The sequence below is a fragment of the Oryx dammah genome, unplaced genomic scaffold (genome assembly GCF_014754425.2).
Source record: "Oryx dammah isolate SB20612 unplaced genomic scaffold, SCBI_Odam_1.1 HiC_scaffold_28, whole genome shotgun sequence".
NCBI classification, from domain to species: Eukaryota; Metazoa; Chordata; class Mammalia; order Artiodactyla; family Bovidae; genus Oryx; species Oryx dammah.
This window is the reverse complement of record NW_024070212.1, coordinates 89,864,909-89,888,833: the sequence shown is the minus strand read 5'-3', so window position 1 is coordinate 89,888,833 and position 23,925 is coordinate 89,864,909. Positions and strand designations below refer to the sequence as shown.

General features: G+C 49.9%; 1 protein-coding gene across 1 annotated transcript; it reads left to right on the top strand.

The window, feature by feature from the left end:
• Window positions 1–2: 2 nt before the first annotated feature.
• On the top strand, window positions 3–17,148 carry MRPL37 (mitochondrial ribosomal protein L37). The gene is made up of 7 exons (XM_040231072.1): window positions 3–453; window positions 3,690–3,873; window positions 3,960–4,075; window positions 9,289–9,474; window positions 11,532–11,689; window positions 14,973–15,176; window positions 16,926–17,148. Exons 1-7 carry the CDS (start codon window positions 108–110, stop codon window positions 17,001–17,003), a joined length of 1,272 nt encoding a protein of 423 aa, XP_040087006.1. The 5' UTR covers window positions 3–107; the 3' UTR covers window positions 17,004–17,148.
• The last annotated feature ends 6,777 nt before the right edge of the window (window positions 17,149–23,925 follow it).

Sequence of the window (23,925 nt, the reverse complement as noted above, 5' to 3'; positions counted from 1 at the left end):
CTGCCACTCGTAAAAAGAGCCTCGTCGGTCGGTCCCTTTCGTTCCCAGCAGGCCTTGCGCGCGGGAAGATGGCGGCGTCCAGGAGGAGGTCTTGAGAGCAGATTGGCATGGCGTTGGCGTCGGGGCCAGCGAGGCGGGCGCTGGCTCGCCCTTGGCGGCTCGGCCTTCAGGGCTGCGGGGTCCCGAGCCGCGGGGCGTACGAGTGGGGCGTGCGATCCACGAGGAAGCCGGAGCCTCCTCCCCTGGACAGGGTGTATGAGATTCCTGGACTGGAGCCCATCACCTTCGCGGGGAAGATGCACTTTATGCCCGGGCTGGCACGACCAGTCTTCCCGCCCTGGGACCCCGGCTGGACGCACCCGAAGTTCCGCCGCTTGCCCCCGCTGCAGGAGCATTCTCTATACAAGGATGAGGCCTGCTACATCTTCCACCAGCGTTGCCGCCTCCTCGAGGGTGAGGTCCCAGGACGGCCGGGAGGGGACCCAGCACTAACCCCGACCTTCTGTGGGGTTGGGCAAGACTTTGAAACTGTGGGTCTCGGTTTCTTCCTCTGCGAAATGGGCTCGGTATTGAGTCTCATTTCTGAGAATTGTCAGGATTAAGTGGGATGTAAAGACTAGCACGTGTGAGGGAATTTTGGAGTTTTCGTGGCCAAGTGAAGAGACATGGGCCTAGCCCTGCCTCTCACTGTGTGTGTGATTTGGAGTAAGTGACTGAAGCTTCTTGAGCCTTGGTCTCCTGTGAAATGAGTGGTTTTGACCAGGTAATTCACAGTGACCCAACTCTTGCACCCTGGAGATGTAACTGTTTAAGAATTAGATGGAGGATTATAGTGCATAGAGAAGGCAGAAACAGTGTTTAACCTGCAGGCCTATTGCGTCTTTTCACAGGATTGGTAACTGTGACAGAGGGGAGTGATTTGGCAGTGATTTGCTCATAGGTGCACTGTGGGTATCTAGTGAAGCCAGGGCTACACCTCTGGTTTCCCAGATCAGTAACCTTTGTCAGAGGTCAGAGCTGAGATGTTTTGAGGGAAAGGATCTGGACCTAAAAACCATCTAGTCCCTCTGTACCCTTTCACTCTCACTAAGGACAGGTCAGGATGACTTTAGCCAAAACCATCTGTGTGTCTGGGGCAGTACTAGAAATTATGTTCCAGAATCCCGTGCAGGGCGGTCTCTATTGACTTCTCCTACCCATTGTTTCCAACTCATTCTTCCTTAGTCCCTAAATCAGGCTGGGGTTAGGACAGGTCCTGAAAACACAAAATGGTCCAGGTAAGTGGGAACAGAATTTTCCAATAAGTAATTAGGGAAGAAAGAGACCTGGCAGGATTTGGGGACTAAGCCATAGGGAAAACATCTTACGTTTGAGAAGTCAGCTGGCCAGCCTCTTAAGCTGCTCAGACCCATTCCTGATAGTTGAAAGCTGGTTTTTTTTCAGCCTTTAAACACTTCCAGTGTGCTTGCAAGGTGCTGTGAAGGACCTCACAAGACTTGGCACCCTTGCGTGACCCCGGTAATGTTGCTATGAGGATGAATTGCATTAGATGTATTTCAGAAGTTAGAGTTAACTTGTTTGACTAGGCTGAAAACATACCCTACGCTTTCACCATATGCAGAGAGGTTCTGTAAAGTCTATAATAAAATTCTGTAAGATACAGAGCTAGAGAAGCAGATTGGGGTAGTGGAGAGATCCTGGGCTTTAAAGTTCCCCTCCCAGCCCCATTGCTTATGAGGTTTGAGACTTGAAACAAAGCCCTTCATCTCTCTTGAGTTTCATCCTCCATTTCATGAAATCCCATCCAACTTGTAGATAAAGCTCCTGGCACAGAGTAGATGGTATTATTCATATACTAGTGAACCATAAATTCTTAATATTTTATCCATTTTCAAGTTCTAGGAACAGTTGCAGTGTTGGGACTAAAACTTGGGTTACCAGATCCCCAGTCCAGGGTTCTTTCTGCTGTACCACACAATCAGGAAGTTAAATTTCTAAATATTTGTGTTTCTGATGTATTATGAACCTTACAGTGAAAAGCTTCAAAAGCTTTGTCACCACAAGAGAAATTGAGGGTGTTTTCCTTCAAAGTGTTCTGGGATTGCTTTAATCCCGTAGTTTTTCAGATGTGTTCTTGTGTCAGGTGATGTTTTTTCAACTGGAATGAGTAGCCTGCCAATCACAGCAGTCACAAGAGCTCTGCCAACTGATGGGCAAAAAGATGGATGCCAGCTGATGGTTAAAAAGAACGCAGTGTTAACTTTGAGAGTTAGAGGACTGGTATGTGGACTTAGTGCAGAATTTAGGCCCCTATGTCTGTGCCTCTTCCTCTTTTAGGGACGTAGGTTTTGGGGAAAGTGAAGCAAGGGAGTTTTGCCTGGCACCGCAGCCCCATCCTGCTGAGAGTAGGATGGTTAAATTAGTTTTTAAAGACTAAGCATTCTGGATCAAATCTTTGTTCTTACTCCTTTTCCTGAGAAGCATTTTGGGCATCTTATAGAAATTTTATAGTACAGCCAGATTAAATTAAAAATAGGTGAGGGGATGAGCATAGAAACAGTGAGGTGAGTACAAAAAATCATTCTGTGAGGTTGTACTTGTATAGGGGAGCACCAGTATTGGCTCTCAGCTTGCTGGCAGTCAACAGATGGAACAGAGATGGGGTCAGCTGACCAGGCCCGTTGCCTTTTTCTATAAATCATACACACCTGTTTACTTGTTACCTGTGGCTGCTTTTGTGCTAGAGTGGCAGAGCTGAGTAGTTGTGACAGAGACTGTATGGCCCAGAGCTGAGAATATTTACTGTCTGGCCCTTTAAGAAAAAATTTGGCCCCTGATATAGAGAAACATTTTGAGTTAACGTAGTTCACCGTGTCCAAAAGACAAAATAGTACTCTACCCAGGTAAAGCCCACCCTTCTTGTATGGAGGCCAAAGAGAAGTTCAGAAGGCCTCCGAGGACCCAGTATAATAAATTGGAAAACATCTTCAGGAGGATTCTTTTGACAAATATAGCAGTACAGTTCATATGGCCTCTTCATACAAAATTCTGCTTATAAAATGACTTGTTATAGAATCTCAGAGGTAGATGCGAAAAATTATCTGGTGCTCCCAAACTCAGCACTCCTGAAGTTATTCATGATCCAGAAGATATTTCCTTTATTTTTGAAAGCTTCTTTCCCTTGATAAAGCAGCATGTGCTTAATGCTTGGCCCGTATCTATTGAATGAAGTATATTTGGCAGACACGAGCTTTTCCAATCAGGGCTAGGGTATGGGTTAATAGAAGGGATCTAGGTTTTGAAAGGTTGGCATTTATTGATCTAGGCTTGTATGCTAGGGTCTGAATCCTCTATACCTACAGACAGAATACAAAGGACCCTTGCCTGCGAGGTTCAGTCTCATGATCTCAGCCATTTTAATAGCTGTTTGAATTCTTCCTGTGGCGAGTACTCTGTGTCAGTCAACTGTTAACTGTTTTTAAGCAGATGGTCATTCTTGGAGCTGAGTTGAAATCTGGTTCTCCTGGCTTCTGCTCTTTATTTTTAGTTCTGTCCCCTCAGATGTCAGAACAAATCCCATCTCCCACTCAAGGCTGCTCTTTCCCCAAAATGCTACTGGGCAGGCATAAGCATCTTTTCCTGAATCATCTTTTTTTAGTGTTTGTTTTTTGTGATTGATGACCCTAAAGGTGTAAAGCAGGCCCTCTGGCTTACCAAGACCAAGTTAATAGAAGGCCTTCCTGAGAAAGTGCTTAGCCTTGCTAATAATCCGAGGAACCACATAGACAACCAAGATGAACGCGTTCTGAATGCGATCTCTCATGCTCGTCTCTGGCACTCTACTGAAGACATCCCCAAGAGAGAGACCTACTGGTAAGTTTCCCCAAGTCAGTAAGATTTCCTACTGATGGATCTTGGAGTCAGCTTTATACCTCCAAATGTCTCTTCTTTTCTCCAAGCCCAGTCATTGTGGACAGCCTGATCCAGCTGTGTAAATCCCAGATTCTCAAACATCCTTCTCTGGCCAGGCGGATCTGTGCCCAAAACAACATGTTATCCACCACCTGGAAACGAGGTTAGTCCTCCTGTATACCAGAAAGGCCCTGTCTATTCCTTGTCTTTCTACGCTCAGCCCCACCACCAGCTTATATTCTCATTCTTGCTGCCATACTTATTCTCACTCTCATCCTTCATGGTCCAATTTTGTGGCTCAGACACATCCTCATTGTCATTAGTTTTTGCCCAGCCTTTTTTTCTTTTAATCATTTTTTTCCAAGACTTAATTCACACCATATCAGTTGAGCGCCTCCAAGTGCCTAAATGTTGACCGTAAGTTACAACACAGTCTGCACTCACAAAGCTCATATTCTGCTGCAAGAGCCTTCTTACTCTCATGCCTTTTTCCTTTTCCAAATCCACTTTCTGCAGAACTGCTAGAGTGATCTTTCTAAAGTGCAGGTTCTCTCTGTCCCTCCCCTGGTTCGAATCTTTTATTGTCTCCTAATAGCTGAACAGTTTATGGTGGTATCCAGGTCTTCTGGGCTTTGGCCACCAGCTGGTCTTTCTAGTCTTATCTCTGCTCTGCCGTCCCCATCTCCATTCCCCTGTTGACACTTGGCCACTTGCCGCTTTTTGGCATCAAGCTTTGCATTTGCACGTGCTATACGTTCTGCAGGGAATGTTTTGTGTTTTCCTCATTTGCCTAATTTCTACTTGTCCGCATGACTTGGAAGCCCACATCTCATGCACATCCACAGATCAGCTCTCTGCTTCTTTTGTCTCTATGCCTACTTTTGTCATAGCACACATTATATTATGTTCTGTGATTATCTAGTATGTTTTCTATCTGCCCCACTAAACTGTGAACTTCTGATAATAGAGACTGTGTCTTATTTGCCCACAGTATCTAACAGTGCCACACAAACAAGTGCTGACTAAAGGGACAGGTGAATCAATACCAAATCCCAGATGTTTTAGGTAGGGATGTTCTGAGAACACAAGTGTTGTCCTGGGTGGAACCCTGGAGCAGGGAAACCAGCTGTGGAACAGTTTGGGTTTTTAGGACATCGACTTGGTCAGGCTTCACCAGTTTGCCCCTATGAGTATGGACTTCCTGGCAAAGAGTCAGCTTTGCAGAGGTAATGGCACCACTAAGGAAATTAGTGAGCCTCATTAATAGAGGAGTGCCTGTTGGCCCATTATCAAGTATTACCTCTAATTAAACTGCCCCATTTGGAGCTGTCACTGGAGAAGGGATGTGGAGGGAATTGAATTGGAAACCACAGTAGAGTATTCTGTGGGGAGAATCTAAAACCCAAGGTTACGAGAGGTCCGGGCACATTTATCTTCCTTGCAGATTATATGCGAAGAAACAGGAAGTACTTGAGAAAACTGTTCTTGCAGTGTGGGTATGAGGTGTTTTAACAGGTGGGGCAGAGTTTATCCATCCACAGATGTAGTATCCCTTTTTGCATAGCCAGTAAGGGAGGACACATGTTAATTAAATGACAGTGCTGTTGGTCAGACCAGTTTTTAGACATACAGCATCATTAGCCTTGGTCCATTCCCATCACACTGTGATTGTAGTATTTGATTTGTATTTCTGAAAACTCAAGGACCTTCAGAGAAAAATTTGCCCCTGTGGAGAGTCCGTAGCAGGCAGTTGTCCAGGAGGCTTTCTAGATGGCGTTCATCGTCCTGTGGGCACTTCTGTGAAGGGGGTCTGCTCATGTTCACAGCGGCAGGCTTGCTGCTTAGGCACATGTGCATTCGCTTCCTCATACACGTGTGTCTCCTTGTGGCAAGTATGCTCATCTGACTTAAGTCAGGCTTTCTGAGTTACTGAGGTCAGTTGAACCCTTTTCCTGGGTTTAGCAGCCTTTCGGCTTAGCCTGTAGTTTCAGTACTTCTCTCTCCATCCTTCCTTCCTACTGGATCGTGCTCCAGTTATCTGTGCTGACTTCCCCTAAGCTCTGCCATGCAGCAGCAGGCTTCTGTACCATGAAACATATTACTCCTCCTTCACTAGAACACTTTCCTCCCTTTTCTTTGCCTGGCAAACTCTGACCCAGTAGTGTTCAACCAAGGGTGGTTTAATCCTCCAGGGGAGATGTGGCTTTGTCTGGAGACATTTTTATTTGTCCTGACTTGAAGCAGAGCTGGGGCTGGTAGTAAACGTCCTGTTGGCATCTAGTGAGCAGAGGCCAAGGATGCTGCCAGATACCTACAGGGCATAGGACAGCCTCCCTCAGCAAAGAACTACATAAAATGTGAACAGCACCAAAGTTGAGAAGCTCTGCTCTTACCCATCTTTCTGAAGCAAGTTTGAAGGCGTTTCAGGCAGCCTCCCGGAGGAGGTTGGTTTCCCTACCTCTGCTGTCTCCCTCATTGGAAGTAAGTGTTGGAGCACTTACTCCCTCATCAGCCCTTGAGAGGAACTCTCTGCTCAAGAGAGTTAAAACTGGTCCCCAGGGCAGAGCAGGTGCTTGGAAAGATCTGAACCCGCGGCCTCTGAGCCCACAGAGATCACCAGGCCTCACAGTCCACTGGAAAGAACACAGGTCAAAGAGTGCGCTGGTCAGTCGCTCTCAAGAAACCCAGGAGTAACACCTTAACCGAAGTTCTCTGGCTTTTTCTTTTCTATTTTTTAGGATAAAAGCTTTATTTTTAACTAATCTTTTTTTTAAATTTTATTTTATATTGAAGTATAGTTAATTTTAAAATATTGTGTTTCAGGTGTACAACAAAGTGGTTTAGTTATGTGTATACATATCTTTTTAGACTTTTTCCCCATATGTGTTATTACAGTAGGTCCTTGTTGACTGTCTATTTTATATATATAGTAGTGTGTATGTGTTAATCCCAACTGCCTGATTCTCTCTCCCCCCACCATTCCCCTTTGGTAACCATTAGTTTGTTTCTAACTCTGAGTCTGTGTCCGTTTTGTAAATAGGTTCATTTTTTTAGATGCCACATATAAGTGATGGCATAGGATACTTGTCTTTCTCTGACTTCAGTTAGTATGATAATCTCTAGGTCCATTCATGTTGCTGCAGACGGCATTATTTCATTCTTTTTTGTGGCGAGTAATATTCCATTGTAGGGCTTCCTTGGGGGCTTGGTGGTAAAGAATCCGGGTCGATGGACATTTAAGTTGTTCCCTTAACTTGGCTATTGTAAGTAGTGCTGCAGTGAACATCAGGTGCATATGTCTTTTCAGTGTATGGCTTTCTTTGGATATATGCCCAGGAGTGGGATTGCTCGATCATATGGTAGCTCTATTTCTAATTTTTTTAAGGAACCTGTGTACCATTCTTCACAGTGGCTGTACCAATTTACATTTCCATCAACAGCATAGGCGGGCTCCCTTTTCTCCACACCCTCTCCAGCGTTTATTGCTTTTAGGCTTTTGGATGATGGCCGTCCTGGCTGGTGTGAGGTGACATCTCATAGTAGTTTTGATTTGCAGTTCTCTAATAATTAGTGATGGTTTGGTCACTAAGTCATGTCTGACTTTTTTGGGACTGTATTCTGCCAGGCTCCTCTGTCCATGGGGTTTTCCAGGCAAGAATATTGGAGTAGGTTGCCATTTTCTTCTCCAGGGGATCTTCCTGACTCAGGAATCAAACCCAGGTCTCCTGCATTGCAGGCAGATTCTTTACCTACTAAGCTCTCTGATACTAAGTATCTTTTCATGTGCTTTTTGGCCATCTGTATGTCTTCTGCAGAGAAACTTCTATTTAGATCTGCCCATTTTTGATTGGGTGGTTGTTTTGATATTGAGGTGTATGAGCTGTTTGGATATTTTGGAGATTAATCCCTTGTCAGTTGCATTGTTTGCAAATGTTTTCTCCCATTTTGTGGGTTGTCTTTTGTTTTTTTTTAATGGTTTCCTTTGCTGTGCAAAAGCTTTTAAGTTTGAATAGGTTCTAGTTTGTTTTTTTTGTTTGTTTTCATTAGGAAGTGGATAGGAAAATGTATTACTGCAATTCATGACAAAGAGGGTCCTATTGGGATGGCCAAAAGGTTTGTTCAGATTTTTCTGTAATAAACCTGAACAAACCTTTTGGCCAACCTAATACCTGTGTTTTCCTCTGAGTCTTCTAGTATCTGGTCTTGCCTTGAGGCTTGTGCAGTCTTTCTGGTGGGAAGGACTGGCGCTTGCCCGTTGGTGGGTGGAGCTGGGTCTTGTCCCTCTGGTGGGCAGGGCTGTGTTTAGAGGTGGCTGTGGGCTCAGGGAGACTTTAAGCAGCCTGTCTGCTGATGAGTGGGACTGTGTTCCTGCTCTGGGGTTGTTTGACTGGAGGGTCCCATATGGGCTGTGGCGTGGGGCCAGGACTTGGCATCAAAATGGCAGCCTCCAGGACAGCTCACACCAAATGAGTACTCCCCAGTACCTGTCCACCATGGGATCCTTGACCCCAGTGTGACCACAGCTGCCCCTGCCCCCCAACCCCCTCCCCCTAGGAGACCCTCTAAGGTCAGCAGTAGGTCTGGCCTAGGATCCTGTGAACTCAGTGCTTTTTCCCCTGGGTCCTGGTGCTCTTAGAAGACCCTGCATCCACCTTCCAGGAGTGGCATTTGTTTCTATTCCAGCCCTTTTGAGATTCTGCAGTCAAGCCCTACTGGCCTTGAAAGCCAGATGCCCTGGGGCTTCCTCCTCCTGATGCCAGACCCCCAGGCGGAGGAACCTTCTGTAGGGCTCAGAACTTGAGAACCTCTGTGATACAGTTATTTTCCAGTTTGTGTCTCACTCACTTGGCGGATATGGGATTTGATTATGTCACAAATGTAACACTCCTGCCATCTTGTCTTTGTAAGTAGAATATCATCTTCGGTAGCTTCCAGTCCTTTTTGATGATAGTTGTTCTGCAGTCAGTTGTTCCGCTGTTTTTGTGAGGGGAGGTGAGCTCAGGTCCTTCCTGCTCCATCTTGTCTTCGTGTCCCCTTCTAGTCTATAGAATGAAGATCACTAGATTGAACTCCAGTCCTGTTAAGAGCTTTTTCTGTGACTTGAGCCTGGCCACTCGGTCTTTTGGATCTGATGTTACTTGTCTACTCCAGGGCGCGGCAGAGGCAGAGGATGGCACCCAGACGTGAAGAGGAGGAGGCTTACCTGCTTATATGATAAGCACAAGGATGGATTTCCAGAGCTGTGTTTTCTGTGATGAGGCAGATCAGAGAGTGAAGCTGTAGAAGACTTGAGGAGCATAGCAGAATGAAAGCTTTTGACTTTGCCTAGCTAAGGCTTTAGACCAGGTTAGACTAACCGCCTTTCTCCCTGTTTAGAGTCTACTCTGATTCAGGTCCATGGTTCCAGTGGAACCCAGCTGAATGCCAAGGATCCTCTGCCTCCCATTGCCTCCCGAGAGGAAGTGGAAGCTACTAAGAATCATATTCTCGAGACTTTCTATCCCATATCTCCCACTATCAGCCTTCAGGAATGCCATATTTATGATGTGAATGACGACACGGGTAAGTATCAAAAAGCCTTTGACTTTTAGGCAGCATGCAGGTGAGGGACAGGCTTTTTCCGAAGAGAAAGGAAACATCGAGTACTTACTATGTACTAGGGTTTCATGTGTGTTTTCTTCTCAGAGCCGTGTAGCAGCCTTGTGAGATAGGTGGTGTTAACCCTAAGGAAACTAAGACTCTGGGTGGTTGTGATTGACTCAGAGGCTGATTTGACTTTTGACCCCTAAGAATTCATTTTGTTGCATCAGTTTTAATGGGTGGCTTGAGGGGCTTTTGACCAGGCATCAGATGTTTCTTTATTTATAGTTCTCTTGAAAGATACCCCTTCTTTGTGCTCCCTATAGACTCTGGCCAGCCTTCTGCTAGGATGGAGGAAGCTCACAGTCCTCTAATGGGGCTATTCATCCCACCATTGAACAAAGCACCACGTCCCCACTGAGACACAACAGAAACTAAGGAGCCGGCCTGGACAGGCCTGCAGTTCCTGCCATTCACCCAGTCACTATGAACTGCAGTGTCTCCCTCCTCAACCTTCTTCCTCTCCCCAGCTATGCCTCAGTCAGTCCCCTCTGTCTCTGACCCAGCCTGTTACCCCAGTCTCTTAATGGGCTAGTGTGACCCCTTAATGGGCTATTTCCTCTCTTGTCCCTCTAGTTCACACACAGTTTAGGAGTAGTCTTTCTAGAACACAGATTTAATCCCATTGCTCGTCATGCCCATCTCCCCACTGCCTGTTGGATAAAGTCTGAACTCCTTGGCTCATCACACAAGGGCCTCACATCAGCCCTCTGCCCCTCTCTCCAGCCCCGTCTTTGTCTCCTCCCCAGCAGGCTCCCTTTATTCCCACTGCCCTTTTCTCACCACTGTGCTCTGGCATTTTCTTTTCCCTCTGCCTGTGCTCTGACCATTCACCCCTCTTTCTCTTCAGCTAAATAACTACTCGTCTGTCATAGTTCACCTTCGGACTCGCTTCTTCCCAGAAATGCTCTACAACCTCGAAGTCTTGTCAGGGCCCTTTGATCTGTCCTCACCCAGCCCCCGGCTCCCCTCGTGTCTTGACATGTCCCTCTGCGTGGATGTGATCAGTTTTCCTGTCTGTCTCCCCTCTAGACTTGGAGAGCTCCTCAAAGGCAGTGGCAGGCACCGTGTGGGCTCTGTCCCTGGTACCTGTCTTAGAGCTTGAGTGAGCTTAAGCCAGAGTAAGTGCTGAGTGACACCTATTCACACGTGCGGAGGAACTGAGGCAGACAGGAAAGTCAGGTCTCTCTTAAGTGATGCCCTCCCCTGCACACTTTCCCAGCCTCTTTCTTCCTCTATTTCGTCCACTTTTGTCCTTCACTGTAGAAGCCTCCAGCCTCCGAGGGTTTGCCCACGGCCATGCAAGGGAAGAAACGGCAGGGTTGTGGCTGATTTGAACAAGTGCTGAACTTTGATTCTATGAGACCCCGTTTGTTACTAATAATGAACTATTTTGCAAGTGGTTTGCTTTTTAAAAAAATAATTACCATAGGCTTCAGGTTATCTTTCTAATATCACTGTTATCTGTGTGCTTGATTGAATGAGAACGGGGTGGGGTTAGAGCTAGCCGGCAAGAATTACCTGGAACAGGTAAGCGAACATTTGCTATAAAGAACCAAATGGTATTTTAGGTTTTGTAGGCCACATATAGTCTCTGTCACAGCTATTTAATAGATAGATGTAAATGAGTGGGTGTGGTTGTGCTCTGGTAAAAATTTTGTTTTTAGAAACAGGCCAGATTAGGGACTTCCCTGGCAGTCCAGTGGTTAGGACCTTACCTTCCGAGGCAGGTTCTCTCCCTGGTCAGAGAGCTAAGATCCCATGTGCCTTCTAGCCAAAAAACCAAAACCTAAAACAGAAGCAATATTGTAACAAATTCAATGAAGACTTTAAAAACAGTCCACAAAAACAACAACAAAATCTTAAAAAAACAACCCCAAAATATGTAGTGTCTGGCACTAAGCTAAGGTGGGATGACTTTGCTGAGGCTTTGGGTGGGCCAATTAACCTGTCCCTCCATGTGATGATGTGTCTTGCAGGATTCCGAGAGGGCTATCCTTACCCCTATCCCCACACCTTGTATTTGCTGGAGTCAGCTAATTTCCGAGCACACCGCTTTCAGCCGGATCAGTTGCGGGCCAAGATGATCCTGTTTGCCTTCGGCAATGCGCTGGCTCAGGCCCGGCTCCTGTATGGGGTATGTATGTGGGGACTACCACCAAGACGTCTTATGTTGTGTCAATTTCCTGCCTTACCCTGCTCAAAGGAAAGGAAGTATGGGAGGGAATTCTTTTGCTTGACTGAAGAGTTTCAGGGAGAGGCTCTTCCACTCACCTTACCATCTGTTGGGGACCTACAGTGTGTCTGTCTTTACATAAGATGCCTCATCACAGTAGCCCACAAGGTTTCATTGTGATCCCCATTTTTCAGATTATACTTCTGAATCCCATGAAAGCTAATAAGCAGCTTGTCCAGCATTACACACAGTAAGTGGTGGAGAAAGGATTGGGACCAGATGGTCTCAACTCTGGAGGCTTCAGTTATATGTCCTCCAGCACACTTCCTTAAACTGCACTAATGGAGCCCGAGCACAGGGCTTTATCAGGAAGGCAGGGGATGGCCCAGGCCTGCCTGCCCTCTTAGGACAGGTTCTGAAGACCCAACATACCACTTGGATGGTCGCCCCTTGATTCTAAGAGCAGGTCTCAGGGACCTAGATGTTATAGGATGCAAGCTGAGTGGTGGTTACAGAATGCCGTCCCAAGATTGGAGGAAAGCCTGGCCAGGGATCAAAGGCCTCGAAGTCCCCACATAGGCCTGGGACACCAGACCTCTGGTTCTGTGTGTGTGTTGGAAGTGGGGGGGTGGGTGGGGCGGGGATGTTTTTGAGAGCTGCTGTCAGGCTCCCAGGTCTTGATTAGAACCTAAGGCCCTCCTGGAGGAGCAGTGAACTTTGGAATGTTCTGTTTCTCATCCTCATTGGTCTAGGAACGAGGTGGGGTTGGTACAGTGTGGTTAGCCTGATGAGATAGGGAGTAGAGTGGAGCTTGTCTGTATTGAGCACCTGCTGCATGCCAAACAGTTAACCACGGCTCCTTACAGCGGTGGTTCTCACAGTGTAAGTCTGGATTGTTAGCCGCATGAACACCGTCTAGGGACTTGCTGGAAATGTGAATTCTCAGACCACCTGACATCCTGCATCAGAAGCTCTGGTATTGGAGCCTGGCAGTCAGTTTTAACAAGCCCTCCAGGTGATGCTGGTACAAGCACAAGTTTGAAAACCACAACACTAGAATTTGAGAACCACTGCATTATTTAATCCTTATAGCAGCCCCCTTGTGGCAGGTACTAGTAGCTTCATTTTACAGATGAAGAAACTGAGGTTCAGAGAGGGTCCGTAACTTCCCCAGGGTAACACAGCTAAGAGATAAGCAGCTGTTGCATCTTTATGTGACGTTTTTGTGTCTTTCCAGTCCTTGGGAGGTTATCTTAATTCCTATTCTCTGACATATTTTTGGAAGGCTCTGGAAGGTTGGGTAACTTGCCCGGGACCCTACAGCTAAAGAGTAGGGAGGCAGGCATTGGAACCCTGATCTCTCCAGCCTCAGGGGACAGGCTGCCTCCTGACTGTGGGGCAGGAGAGGGAGGCAGAGAGAGTCATATGCCAGGTCCCAGGCCTGCAGGCTCATTGTAGCTCCTGTGCCAGCAGAGCACGGTAGCAATGCTGCCACTAATTGCCACCCAGTTGGGTAGGAGAGGAGGCCTCCCCCAGCCCCTCCAGGTACAAATTATTCCTGGGGATGTGAAGTTGAGCAATTATGGGAAGAGCCTCTGTGTAAAAGGTAAAATTGCTGAGAAATTTATGTACTACCTGCAGTTTTATTGATCTGTAGAGGGAGATAAGAGTCAATACAGAATTCTCAGCTAACACTTAGAGGTACTTTTCTTTTTATTTATTTCTCATGCAGCTAAGGACAGGTATTTCTAAGGCCAACAGTCCCAGTGTGGCCCTCACTGAGGTCTGCCATTAGCTATTCCTAATGTGAGATTCAGCCCTAGAGCGGTAAATGTAGTAGGCAGCATCTTTGAGTCAAGGACGCTTTGCTTCACGGGGCCTGCCTATTGAATCTTTGTCCAGTGGGTAGTAGTCATCAGACTGGATTCCTGCAGACTCAGTAGGGTGAACATATGACTTGTCATCGAAACTGGAATACTGTTGAGAGTGACAGGTGCTACTGTCAATGGTGATACAATGGGACACTAGGTGTAAACCAGAACAGTAAGATTTTAAGAGACTTAAAAGCCTGGGTGTTGTCCTAGATAACCTTGAGCAAGTTACACTGCCTCTCTGAATCTGTTTCCTCATCTGTTAAGTGGGTATGCCATGTCGTACCATGCTAAGTCGCTTTAGTTGTGTCTGACTCTTTGTGATCCCAAGGACTGTAGCCTGCCAGGCTCCTCTGTCCATGGAATTTTCCAGGCAAGAATACTAGAGTGGGTTGCCGTGCCCGCCTCCAGGGGATCTTCCCAACCCAGGGATCGAACACATGTCTCCTGTGGCTGCTCCTGCAGAGCAGCGGATTCTTTACTGCTGAGCCACTGGGGAAGAGACCTAAGTGGGTATATACCACTGGATTTATGAGATTAGAGATGACTATGTAAAACTGCTGTGATGCCCAGGACATGAGAGGCCTTCAGTAAATGGTTGCTAGTATGTTACTGTTACCAGTGGCACTGATTGAAAGAGATAGTTAGCCAATGTGTCGACTGGCGAAAGCCTGGGGCTGACACAGCTGGAGTGGACACTCAGGAATCTGACACACTCAGAGGTGCATTTTGAGAGCCCAAAGCCCAGGTGAGATGCCTGCCTGCCGGCTTAGGACGTTCCAAGAAGCCCGGCCCTGAGGGGTAAAGTAAGGCAGAGAGAAGGTGTGTCTGAGCACTAGCCACTGTGGGTGCTGATGTCACATGTCACTGTGACCTCAGGCAAGTCACTGCCTCAGCTGGTCCGTCTGCTCAGCCATCAGATGGAGTGAGCACTGAATGGGATCATGTCTGTCACACGCACTGACCCTCCAGCTCAGCATTTGATAAGCATCATTGTCACGTCAGGTTACTCCATGAGTCTGGGGGGCTTCCCGTCGCTAACCTCCCAGCTCATCTTCCCTTACTGTGCAGCTTGCCTGGCAGTCGCCTCTCGGTGGCAGGAATTCGTACTTTAGTGTGCTCAAGTTGAAGAGCAGGTACGCCAGGGCTACGATTGATCTGAGCCCAGGGAGAGCCAAGCTGGGTATGTGCGAGAAGGCCTAGCCCTGGACAGTGCCCTTAGCTCCACCTTCTGTTTTCATCTTTCATTGTAGGAAAAACACTCAGTGGGGTAGGGGGTTATTTAAAAGGCCAGAGCTAGGAATTGCCTGGTTTGTGCTGTTCTTACACCTCGCCATTTCTGATTGCATTTCCTTGTCCTCTTTTCCTCTCAGAACGACCCTAAGGTTTTGGAGCAGCCAGTAGTCGTGCAGAGCGTGGGCACCGACGGGCGTGTCTTCCAGTTCCTGGTGCTGCAACTGAACACCACAGATCTGGCCTCCGAGGAGGGCATCAAGAATCTAGTCTGGGTGGACTCCGATCAGCTCCTCTATCAGCACTTTTGGTGTCTCCCAGTGATCAAAAAGAAGGTGGTTGTGGTAAGTCCAGCCCTCTCTGGCTTGGTGATTGGACCGGGGCCATGGCTCGTCTTCCCCAGGGAGAGCCTGGCTTGGGGTGGAGGGCGTGCTTGTGAGTGGAGCACTGGCTTCAGGAACCTCCTGTTCAGGACCTCTGTCTGCCTGGAGGGCTGCTTCAGCCCAGCCCGCCAGCTGAAATAGCACCTTCCACCCTGGGCCCCGCCCAGCTCTTCGCCCTCCCCTCTGCGCCCCCACCACACCCCTCTCCTCTCGGCTCTGTCTCCAGTTGCCTGAGCAGCTCAGGATCCTAGTAAGTGCTGTTCTTTTTATAGAGGAGGCTCCTTCCTTCCTGCACCCCATTCCCTCTTCCTCCACTTGCCCTCTCCCATTTCTCTTGCATCTGGTTGTCCTTACTTGTCGTTCCAGATTTAGCCTAAAAACCAGCAACCCAGTCCCAGCCTTGCTTAAGTTCCTCGGGTAGGTCGCCGTAGCCTGGGGGCCCCCATCACGGCGCAGTCACACTTCTGTCCTGCGGTTGTCTGTTCAGTGCTCTGCTCCTCCGTTAAAGTGCGCCCTGAGCTCCTGGAAGGCCGGGTCCGTGAATGACGCGTGCATTCATTTCACTCCATGGATAGGGAACCCCTCACTGCTGCACCTCCAGTACTCAGCTGGCTGAGACCAGGCCTGTGTTCTGTGTGCTGTGCAGTGACAATATCGTAACGGACTCATAATATAATATCAGGCAGTGATGAAGCCTGTAAGAGACAGAACAGGATTGGGGGTGAGAGAGAGCAGCGTGGGTACACTGCTGGGTGTGTGCTCACTAGCTGCGTCTTACACGGGGCCTGAGTAGACTTGCTTAATGCAGGCATGTCGAGGCTTTGAGCATCGTCCGTATGTTAGCTGACGTTGATATGCCCTCGGAATGCCTGCTGGTGTGAGCCCTCTTTCAGGCCCCAGGCCCTGTTCTCTGTCCCTCGCCTGTGTGGCCACATCAGCCGTCTCCGTGCATCTTTGCTCTTAGTTGCCCTCTCTCTCTGTTCCCTTTGTGGCTTCAGATCCCTTTCTTTTAACCTTTTCCTTCTATGAGTGTGACTTAGTGCCAGGCCTGTCCTGGTGTGGTCACGTGGCTCCTCCTTACCCATCTCTTCCTCTAACCACCCCAGCTCCACCAGCCTCACCCTTTCTTTTTCTTCTTGGCCCTTTCTAGGTGCCCTTTAGTACTCATTCATACATGTTCTCCTGTGTATGGAAGTCAGTGAGTTATTTTACTCTCCTGCTTTCTTACCATCTTTTTCCTACTTCATGATGAGGCCTGTCACCCTTTATTACCACTATTTGCACCCCTGGCTGGAACCTCCTTGAGGGCAGGAACCAGATTCAAATTACTATTGGGTTTCCAGCACTGGGCACAGTTCTCATACAGAGAAGGCGCCTGATAAGTGTGTGTGGGATGAGTGAGGGATTCTCGTCCCTGGGAGTTAAAAGGAGCAAACAAAACATTTTTTCGTGGTGGTTGAGTTGGGGGGGACTAGGGACCAGGGCAAGGTCGGCAGATAAGTTGGCCTGGAGGCACAGAGATGCCTCATGTCCTCCTCCCGAGCCCAGCCCCTACCTGGCATAGCTTGGCACCAGCTCCCCAGCACTCCTTGATCGCAGGAAAAAGAAAGTTATTGTCCAGGTGCTTAGGATTTACATCAAACCGACCTTTGTTTTGATTGCTGCCATTAAACCTAGTAGCAAGGTCCTAATGGGCTGTGTTCTTTTCAGGAACCTGTTGGGCCAACTGGTTTCCAGCCAGAGACATTCAGGAAGTTTTTAGCTCTGTATTTGCACGGTGCTGTGTGAGCCAAGGACTCTTCTGAGGCTGGAGCCGCCTGTGCCCCTCTCTCCCTGCAGATCCTGGAGCCTGGACGGTGCCTGAGGCCGCAGCGCTCCTTTGGCTGGTGGTCTCGCCGACAATAAAAGAGCCCTTCCGGCACACCAGAGCCTGTTTTTGTTGTCTGGGTGCTTTCAGGTGGGGCACCCACAGCTACGCACAGGCCCTGCCCGAGTCTGCCGCTGTTGCAAGGGCCAGCCCTGGAGCCTCACCTGCCCCAGCTTTGTCTGTGACCCATCTTTTAACTTTACATAAGAATCTTCCTCTCTCTGAGTTTCAATTTCATCATCTGAAAACTTGTGGCTAATGTGACTTACATTGTTTTACATATCATAGATTGTGTGTATGTAACGTTTGCTTCCTATTAGGTGCTCTGGAACGGTCACTAGCTTCTGTGGGAATTATTTAAATTGTGGACACATTCCACAGTGACTGCAGGAAATCTGAATAGTATATTCATTGTAGATTTCCCACTAGTATCTTGATTAATGGACTGGGTACACCCCTGGTTCAGCTGACCTCTGTTCAGATAACATCAAGCCCTGCTCTGGTCCAGGCAGCTAATACACAGCATCTTGTTCAGTCCTCACACAACCCTTTTAAGCTAAGTGTCGTTTCCACATACAAGAAAAGTGTTGAGAGTGCCTGCTGTGTGCCGGGCTCCTTTCTGGGCCCCGTAGTTGAGGAGGCGCAGGTAGTGTAAGGAATCACTGAAGGTCACACAGCTGTTTTAGGCCTGCTCCCTTAGGAAACTCTGAGGTGGAGGTTTCCTGGAGAAAGCTTGGGAGAGCCTTGGGGATCGGTGGGAGTGGTGGCCTCAAGTGGAAGAGGGACTGGGCTTGATGGGTTTGTACCTGAGGCCTTGGCTGATTCCGAGCTCCGTGGGCACCCCGGTGAAGCCGAGGTGCTGCGCCTTTCCGTGAACACCAGTGGTGCGTCACCAGTCGGCGGATACGCGGCTCCCGACGCAGGAGGGACCTCGTGAGGTGGCTTTGTTGGGGCTGAGTGTGACTCCTGAGTGGCTTTGCTGAGAACAGGCAGCCAGGACACTTCCTGCTACAGGAGGAAGTCCAGGAGCCCACGTCGGCTCCGTACATGACGGTGCTATTTCCAGCCCTGTGTGTCTCTGACTCCCAGGCTGTGCTCCTTGCACTTTACGAAGTACCTTTTAGGCTCAGCTGGGTGGGGGCAGGGGCAGCAGGAGGGTTTACCAGGAAAAGGACAGATTGGGCTGGTGGTGGATGCACGCGAAGGGGTTACTTGGGAAGGCAGCACGTGTGCCGAAACAGCAGGGAGTGGTTGGAGATGGGGAGGGTGGGGGTAAGGCTGGAGGGGCCAGCTCTCAAGGGCCTGGCATGCTGGCACTTAAGGTTTCCCCAGGTACAAGTTGTCAGCCACCCGCGGCAGCCCGGGTTCTTCCTTGGGGGTGACCGCAGCTTGGAGTCATTTAATGTGGCACCTTAGTATGTATAGTATATGTATGATAGGGATGTATAGAGGTGCATTACTTAGTTATCCTATCTATAGACCATTCTACACCTTCCTTTCTTCACCTAATACCTTGGGATCGCAGATCTTGCCACATCAGCACATATGAGCTACCTTGTTCTTCCGAGCAGCGGCATTAATATCTATCGATGGACATTTGAGGTATTTCTAGTTGTTAGCCATTGCAAATAATGCTGCAGTGAGCATCCTTGGTCACGTATTTTAGAGTACTTCTGCCAGCGCAGCCATTGGATAAATTCCGAAGCAGAATTGCTGAGTCAAAGGGATTTTTTTTTTTTTTTCATAAGAACATTCTATGGGCAAATGGAGGACAAGTTGGCAGGGTGACTGTGCAGAGTCCAGCTGGAGGCCATTTCGGTCACTCCTGGGTGAGTGACGGTGGTGGCCTGAAGCCAGGCTGAGGGGGCAGAACCACCACCACCACCCTACCCCCTGGTGGCTGGTAGAATGGGGAGCGAGAGGGCCAAGCCTGCCTGAGCCTTGAGCATGTGGGACAGAGGCTGCGAGCAAGCGGGCTGTCAGCAGTTGACCTTGAAGCTTGATGACAGCCCTGGAGAGGGGCCAGGGCTGCAGGGCGGGCCTGGGCACTCATCCCAGCCCTTGGGGTGAGGACAGCCTGTTGCTAGCCTTGGTCTGTCACCTCGGACCCTGGAGCTAAGCTGCGGAGTCTGACGCCCACTGCTGTCTCCCTTCAGACCCCTCGAAGCTAGTCTGCAAGGTGAGGCTGGCAAGACTGGCATTTCTATCCTCCCCATGCAGGTGAGGCTCAGACACCACGTGGTATAGTGTGAAGAGCCAGAAAGTTTGTATGTGATGAGACCTGCCCCCTCCACAGAGATGTGCCTGCTTCCCCAAATCCCAAATGCCCACCTGCCTCAGTCTCCCCACCTCTTCCCTTCCCTTCCTCATTCAACACTGGGATGGAGGAATAGAGGGTGATCTTCAGGCCCTGTTTGGCCTCAGGCCTGAGAACAGACGACTCACTTAGAGCCAGTCTGGGAGAAGGAAGCAGGAGGAAGGTGCATGGGGGTATCCCATTACTGGTATAAAAATCACACTATAGGGACTTGGACTTTTAAGCAACAGATGTTTGGAACAAATTTTGTTGATGACATTGTGAGCACATGTGAATGTTCTCTCATTCTGTCGTGTATTTAAATGTCTTGTGGATCCATGAGAAAGCGCCTCAGTTCACTTCCAGCGGACTTCAGTGCACTGGGGAACGCCATTTCCCAGTCTCCTATATTCCAGCTTTCTCTTGGATCCTGAGTTTCCTCATCTGCAAAGTGGGAATAAAGCACCTGCCTCCCTTGCAGGCTCTGCCTCCTCGGGGATTTAACAGGCCATATTTGAGCAGGATGCATCAAGTAGAGGGGTTTGGAGGTTTTCAGAAGCCCCATGAAAAGGTGAGATTATTTCGGGCAGCCCTTTAGGCTTTTTCATCCCCTCCCAAGGCTGGCTCAAGCTGGACCTAGGGTGGGTCCGCACCAGAGGCTCTGTGACTCGCTGGGCTGTCTTAGCAGTAGGCCCAAGGTTTGAAAGAGCAGGTCAGGGTCACCTCAGGCTTGAGACAGCATCTCCCTGCTTCCTCTTTTGCGGCAGGACAAAGTCCCTTAAAGTGTGTGTGTGACCTGAGCGTGTCACACTGCCTTCCCTGCGACAAATCCACAAACCACGACGAGTCGGGCCTACCTGCTTGGCTGCTGGAAGCCCACCCTGTTCTAGGGACCTTCTCCCCAGACGTGTCTGGGAACCTGCAGAGAATCCCCATCCCCACTCCTCAACTCTGGGTGATAGCTGTCAGCCACAGGGTGTCCTGGAGCATTTGGTATGTGTCAGGCATGCAGCAAGGCCCCAGTTCGAGAGCTGTGAGCAAAACAGGCTCTACTGTCATGAAGTTTACATTCCAACGTGGAGAAATGATGAAGAAAGAAAGGTATGTCAGAGGATCTGAAGGAAAGCGTTCCTGGAACAGACTTGGAGATGGAAGGTTGTGGCAGGAGGCTTCTTGGGGGACACTCCCCAGAGACCTGTGAGCAAGGGAGGAGGGCGTGACTGGCTGAGTAGATGAAGCCCCCACGGTTCTGTAGAGATTTTGGTGCTGGGTGGCCTTTCAGAGTCCCAAATTGTGGCCAGGTATGGGACCTTGAGGTCCCACGTCAGCCATTTGCCACCGGCCACAGCCTGGGAGGTGAAACCTTGGGTGTGGCTGTTCCCAGGGGCCCAGGGCAGTGCCCAGGAAGGGACACCCTGAGCCACCAGCAGCTGGGGACAGCAGGGTGTGTTGGCTTTTACCGCGCAGGATGTGGCCTCTTTGAGAAGGTGACATATGAGACTGAACCAGCTGTGGGGGCAGGCCAGGAAGGTGCCCGGGAAAGTGCGTGTGATGGCCCTGAGATGCGTGTGGGCTTGGTGTGTTTGTGGAATGGCCAGGAGGTGGGGGAGGCCCTGCTGGAACACAGGCTCCATCACTAGAACTCCACCCAGCCTGCAGCTGCCAGCCTGCCCTTCTCTGCAGAGTTCACAGAATTGGGTCTGGCGTGGTCTTTGGCAGATGGAAGTTGAGTCACAGAGCCGCAGAGTCTATGGAGATGTCTCTTAGAGGTGACTTAGAGGTCAGAGTGAGCTAGTTCTGACCCAAGTTCAGCTTCTGAGAAGGAGTTTAGCTCTGCCTTCAACCTGAGAGCCCAGGAACCAACACACCCTCACTCACATATACCATCTGTCCTTCCCCCAGCTGGTTTACACACGTCCAGCGATGGGAAACTTACTACCTCTCAATGCAGCTGCTTCCATTCTTTGGCATCTCTGGCTGCTATGTGTTCACACCTCAGGAGAAATGTCTTCCAGGAGCTTTAACTCCAGGGCCTCAGCTCTGCCCTCTGGGGCCCTACATCCTATGCATTCTCTCAGCCGGGGGGCTGCCCCGTAGAGATTTGAAGCCAAGAATTATAAGCCTTATAAGCCTCAAAGCCAAATAGCCCTGTGTCTGCCTCCCACTGAACTCTAACCCATTGCTCAATCCACAGCTTACCTCGGCCGCCTGCTCCAGGCTGTGTGACAGAGCAGGGCCTGGGGACCCAGCGCTTCATCTGGGCTGAGGATAGCAGAGTGCAGTGAGGCCCACCTCTCCCCCTGCTTTGTTTATTGCCACCTGAGATTCTTAGTCTCTGCCATGCCAGACACCCTAGCCGTATTTGCTCATCCCCCGAAACTAGCCAGGGTGTAGGCTTGCTGCCCAGAGCCAGGGTTCTAGCCTGTCAAGGGCAGCATAGCCCTACCTAGCTTTGTTACTTAACCCCACAAAACACGTCATCCTCAGTTGAGCTGATGGGATCAGGGACTGAGCGCTGAGGTTCCCCACTACAGATCTTTAGGGGGTCCAACAATTCAGCTCCCTTTATAAGGGTCTACTGTGTGCTAGGCTTGTGCCAAGAGCCAGAGATACAAGAAGACACGGTGTTTTCTCCAGGAGCTCCCATTTGTTGGGTGGGCAGTGATAGAGCAGCCAGCCTCCTCTGGGTCTGCTAAAGCCATAAAGGCCACCTCTTTGCCCGCATCTGAGCACCTACCCACAGGTATGCAGTGGTTGGGGGGGGGTAGGGGTGCTGTACTCAACAAACACCCACTTCATGAGTACTCATTGAGCACCTACTGGGTGCCAGGCCTCGTGCTGCGTGATTGGGGACCACAGACTCAGGCCAGATCCCAGGCTTCAAGGAGCTCCCAGTCTGATGGGGGAGGCACATGTTGATCCATTACAGCATAGCTGCCATGGGGGCCCAGAGAAAGCCTCTACCTTGATTGAAGGCCAGTTTGAGTTGGACTTCCCTGGTAGCTCAGCTGGTAAAGAATTGGCCTGCAACACAGGAGACCCCGGTTTGATTCCTGGGTCAGGACGATTCCCTGGAGAAGGGACAGGCTACCCACTCCAGAATTCTTGGGCTTCCCTGGTGATTCAGCAGGTAAAGGATCTGCCCGCAATGCGGGAGACCTGGGTTCAGTCCCTGGGTTAAGATGATCCCCTGGAGAAGGGAACAGCTATCCACTCCAGTACTCTTCCCTGGAGAATTCCATGGACTGTATAGTCTATGGACTCGCAAAGAGGTGTGGACGCGATGGAGTGACTTTCACTGAAGAGCAAGTAGGAAAGGCGTACCACGGGGGAATAGTAGGGACAAAATGGTCAGCAGTCAGTGGGCGGAGGTCCCTCAGGAACTCCACATCACCGGGGCGTGAAGTGCTGAGGGTCGGGGACGAGCGGGAGGCCCGTGGGGCCTGAATGAGGCGAAGTGTGTGCACTGGGGCCTGGGCAGCACGCAGCGCCCTCCTCTCTGCAGGTTTCTTCCCTTGGTCTCCAGGGCACCTCACTGTCCTCATTCCTCTGCCTCCTTCACTGGCCCTATTTCCCAGCGCCAGGCCTGGGGCCCTTCTCCATTCAAACTCCAGACAGTCTCAGTCCTGTGGCTTTCAAGAACATCTGAATGCCAACCACTCCCTAAGAAATGTCTCTGGCCCAGACCTGCCTACTTGACACCTTCACCTGCAGACCAACAAGCATCTCATGGAGCATCGCCACCACCTGCTCTTCCCACGGCCCGCCTCACCTCAGGGATGGGCAGTCAGCCTCCCACATCTGTCTTGTGCACCTGTTTCCCTAGTGTGAGGACAGCCTCCGGCAGGTAACAGGTGCTCAATAAAGACACAAACGGACAGATGAAGAGTTAAAGAATGCTCAGAAGTGAGTTAGATCTCTGTGGCACTGGAAGGGCTGAGATGGAGGCAGGGCACCAAGGTGGTAGCTGAATGCCTGGGTAACATCATGCCAAGGACTGGAGCTCCACAGGCACCGGGGAAGGGGGAGGAAAGTGCCAGCACAGGGCAGTATGGACCTTTCAGCACCCCCTCACTTGGTCTGGTCTTCTTTCCGGCACTCCCACCTAATGAGCCCTGGGAAGCCCCAGCTACACTCAGTTCAGGGCAGAGCCCTCAAAGAAGCCTGGGATGTACTCTGGGCTCAGGCCTCTGGAGTCTCTGGAATCGTCAAGGGACAGCAGAGGTGGGGAGTGGGGGACTCCTCAGGGTCACCCAGGGCATCAGGCTGAATGGCCCCAGCTGAGCCCAAGCTGGAGGCCTGCTGTGACCGTGCCTTGGCAGTTGCTGAACACATCACCCCTCACTCGCCCCCACCCCCAAGCAGGCCCCGCTGACAGCTGGTTTGCCTCCAGGCTCTCCTTTTCTGGCTCCAGGGAGGGGTGCCCAGCCAGGAGGGGCAGGGCATGGATCTCTGGCCGAGTCAGCTTTTCCTGACTCAGGCAGGGCTGGAGGGCTGGCCCTCACTTGGACTCCCAGGCTGGCCAGCCCCTTGTGGGCAGTAGTGAC

Excerpts from the sequence above, each read along its gene's own strand:
- MRPL37 (XM_040231072.1), top strand. The coding sequence starts at position 108 with ATGGCGTTGGCGTCGGGGCCAGCGAGGCGGGCGCTGGCTCGCCCTTGG. Across the intron at positions 4,076-9,288 it reads ATCCACCACCTGGAAACGAG|AGTCTACTCTGATTCAGGTC; the intron begins GTTAGTCCTCCT and ends CTCCCTGTTTAG. Across the intron at positions 15,177-16,925 it reads TCAAAAAGAAGGTGGTTGTG|GAACCTGTTGGGCCAACTGG; the intron begins GTAAGTCCAGCC and ends TGTTCTTTTCAG.